Source organism: Otolemur garnettii, unplaced genomic scaffold, assembly GCF_000181295.1.
Source record: "Otolemur garnettii isolate 467f Iridium unplaced genomic scaffold, OtoGar3 scaffold00067, whole genome shotgun sequence".
In the NCBI taxonomy this organism is placed as follows: domain Eukaryota; kingdom Metazoa; phylum Chordata; class Mammalia; order Primates; family Galagidae; genus Otolemur; species Otolemur garnettii.
The window spans coordinates 5,250,477-5,253,762 of NW_003852462.1; the positions used below are offsets into that span (position 1 = coordinate 5,250,477).

The following is a 3,286-nucleotide window of genomic DNA, read 5'->3' on the forward strand; positions in this document are numbered from 1 at the left end:
CACTCTACCGAGGGTGACACGGCGAGATTCGAGATCCAAAAAAAAGGTTGAGAGAGAAACTAATACCCGCGAAATCACCATGCGTGAATAAATACCCAACAGAGCGGCCCGGGACCTGGAAGAAATAAGGAGTCCTAACCGATGGGGAGCAAAACGTGAAGACGTTCGGAAAAAGAGGTACATTGCAAAGGGAGACGGACGTGCACAGAAGAAAACCTGCAGGAGGAACCGCGCTCACAAACACGCACAGCTCAAACTGGCAACAGCCGACGCGGCAGGGAGCGGGTTAAACCCAGCGGCCGCCGGGAGCAAGCCGGCCGGTGCCATTCGCGAGCGGGGGGCGCTCCCCGACGTAGTCCGGAGTGGGCTCGGCCGGTTGTGACGCGCGTGCGCAAAGTAGCGCGAGTCTGCGCAGTGCGCGGCGGAGGGGTCGGACGGGCAGGACGTGCGTGCGTGGGGGCTGGCGTGCGTCCTCTCGCTGTGTGGGTCAGGGGAGCGGTGCGCGGAGGGCAGAGGTTCTGCGTCTGTGGGAAGAGGCGCGGGCTGCAGGTCAGGCCCCGCAGGGAGCTCGGAGCTGTGGGCGGCTGGGGGCTCTGGGCCGCCGGCTGGACGGTGTCCCGCTGCCCGGTTGCGGGGTCTGGGCTGGGGGCCGACCCCACGGGGCTCCCGTGCGTTTGCTAATCGCGCGGCGTTCTAGGATAAGCACATTCTGTCATTTGTGGCCGTCAGCTTAGCTTTTCTCTAGCTTGGAACTAGTCAGCCCTGTGTGTGTTGAAATCACTCTATTATTATCTGCTTTGCACGGACAGCGAACAGAAAGATAGACTAAAAAAGATCCAGAGTCTCGTTTAGCTGCCATCGTTTACGGTGACCGAACTGTGTGTGCCAGTGCAGTCTAGTTGGACTTTAACGGGGATTTCCATCTTTGTCTATCATAAAGCTGGTCAGATACTTAACACAACCCTTCCCACCCCCAGTTTTGGTACAGTTATTGGAACTAAAAGAAAAAAGAAATCCCCTCCAAAACTTTTTAACAGTCTGATTCCCCCAAAGTGTATTTAAATATGCGCCTATAGAATTCATTTTCATTTCTTTGAAATCGTACTTCCAAAAATCCTGTCTTCACCCACTGTGTGAAATGCAAAACCCACTCAGGTTTTAGAAAACTTCACTTGTGACATTAGCTAGAAACTGGATTTTAAGAAAATGTGGCAGAAGAAAATCTAAACAATACTAACACCAATGAACTAGCTGTGTTTGCATCTCAGAAACAGTTCCTAAACTTAAAAATTTTGGGTGTTCCAGGGTTGCAGTGAAGGATTTTTGAAAACTTGTTTCAAGTCTTTAAGAACTATAACATAACAATGGCTTCCAAACGAGCCCTAGTCATCCTGGCTAAAGGAGCAGAGGAGATGGAGACTGTCATCCCTGTAGACGTTATGAGACGAGCCGGGGTAAGTCCTCCTCCATTGCTTTCCGTCTTCCCCATTTTCAAATTCTTGGATTTTTGAAAGTTGTTTTGATAAAATGATGTTCTTTGAAATATTCCAAACAGACACAGAAATTCAGAGGTTATGTAACAATAAGTACCTGTTTAACCACTGCCCGCATTTCATACCTACTAACATCTTACCGTATTTCTTTAAGAGCAAATGTTTTAAATATATTTGAAGCCCCCTTTGTAAATTTCCCCATCCCATTCCTCCTTCCCTACAGATAACTACCATGCTTACACTGACACATAGGCAACCCTGGCAGGTCTTTAAAGCAGCATCAGACTGTGGTTTTCCTTCCTCACATTTGTACGTTACACTTAGCGTTTACTGTGTGCCAGGCGTCAAACTGAGCACTTAACCCCATGAGTTAGATGTTGAGGCACCCAGACACTAAGTAATGTGCCCACACTGCAGATTTAATAAGTACGAAAGTCCAGAACTCCCAGGCGGTCTGGCCCCAGGCGGTCCGGCCCCAGAGTCTGTTAACCCTGGGCTCTTCTGATGTCGAAAATGAAAATACATGTTGATCCGGTTTATTCATGTAAAATTGCTACTCAGCACTGCACTGTATCAATATGCCTTAATCTGTCCATTCTTCTGATTATGGCATTACAATACTGTAATAAATATTCTTGTGTAGGTTCCCTCATGCAAATGTGTGGAGGTTTTTCCAGGCTTATATACCTGAAAGTGGAATTGTAAACCTAAGGACAGCCGATAGTCAGCATTACTGGGTTTTGCCAGGTCGCCAATTTGTAGTCCCACCAGCAGAGTAGGAAAATTCTCGTTCCAGTTCCAGCAATTGGCATTGTTAGCTTCTAAAATAATTTCAAGATCAGGTAGTATTTTGTTGTTTTAACTTGTATTTTGACTTTATACCATGGAGTTGAAACGGCAACAGTAACCCTGTAAGATGGGTTATTAATAGGATGATCAGGTAACTTACCATCCACACCAAAACACTTGGGGAGAAAGGGCATTCTAACCCAATAAGGGCCAGTACAGCAGTTATAAATTAGGGATGTCCCAGGCAAACCAGACTGACCTAGTCACTAAATATATTTAGCTTAAATTCAGCATTGTTTTAGTTGCACTGTTTCCGGTCAAGTTACTTTAAGACACAGGGCAGCTGTGAAAATGTTACCCTAAATTTGTGTTTCAGTGATTGTAAGTAACATGATGATTGACGTCTTTCTCCCAGATTAAGGTCACCATTGCCGGCCTGGCTGGAAAAGACCCAGTACAGTGTAGCCGTGACGTTCTCATTTGTCCTGATGCCAGTCTTGAAGATGCAAAAAAAGAGGTTTGTTCTTTATACATAGAATTAATCATTCTTTCACCTGTCTTCTTTATTTCTTGAAATGCCTTTTGACATTTGTTGATACAGACTTATTTTACTTTTTGAGACAGAGTCAGACTCTGTTGCCTGGGCTAGAGTGCCATGGCCTCAGCCTAACTCACAGCAGCCTCAAACAAGCAGTCCTCCTGCCTCATCCTTTCAAGTATGTGGGACTATAGACACCCATCACAATACCTGGCTAATTTTTCTATCTTTGGTAGAGATGGGTGTCTCCCTCTTGCCCAGGCTGGTCTCAAACTCCTGAGCTCAAGCGTTATCCTCCTGCCTGGGCCGCCTGGAGTGACAGGATTACAGGTGTGAGCCACTGTGCCTGGCTCAGACTTAACGTTAAGAGCATGGTTTTGGGCTCGGTGCCTGTGGCTCAAGCGGCTAAGGTGCCAGCCACATACACCTAAGGTGGCGGGTTCGAATCCCCAGCCCGGGCCCGCCA

The 3,286-nt window shown here is 47.3% G+C and overlaps 1 protein-coding gene across 2 annotated transcripts in view; it reads left to right on the forward strand.

Annotated features, from left to right (window-relative positions):
* Positions 1 to 408: 408 nt before the first annotated feature.
* The window catches only part of PARK7 (Parkinsonism associated deglycase), a 23,940-nt gene continuing 21,062 nt past the window's right edge, over positions 409 to 3,286 (forward strand). Inside the window, exons 1-3 of one of the 2 annotated variants that reach the window (XM_012807288.2) lie at positions 409 to 549; positions 1,306 to 1,454; positions 2,698 to 2,799. In XM_012807288.2, the coding sequence (XP_012662742.1) occupies positions 1,365 to 1,454; positions 2,698 to 2,799 (192 nt within the window). In that variant the 5' untranslated portion in view covers positions 409 to 549; positions 1,306 to 1,364. The remainder of the gene's footprint in view (positions 550 to 1,305; positions 1,455 to 2,697; positions 2,800 to 3,286) is intronic. The other variant, XM_012807289.2, reaches the window with a different exon arrangement.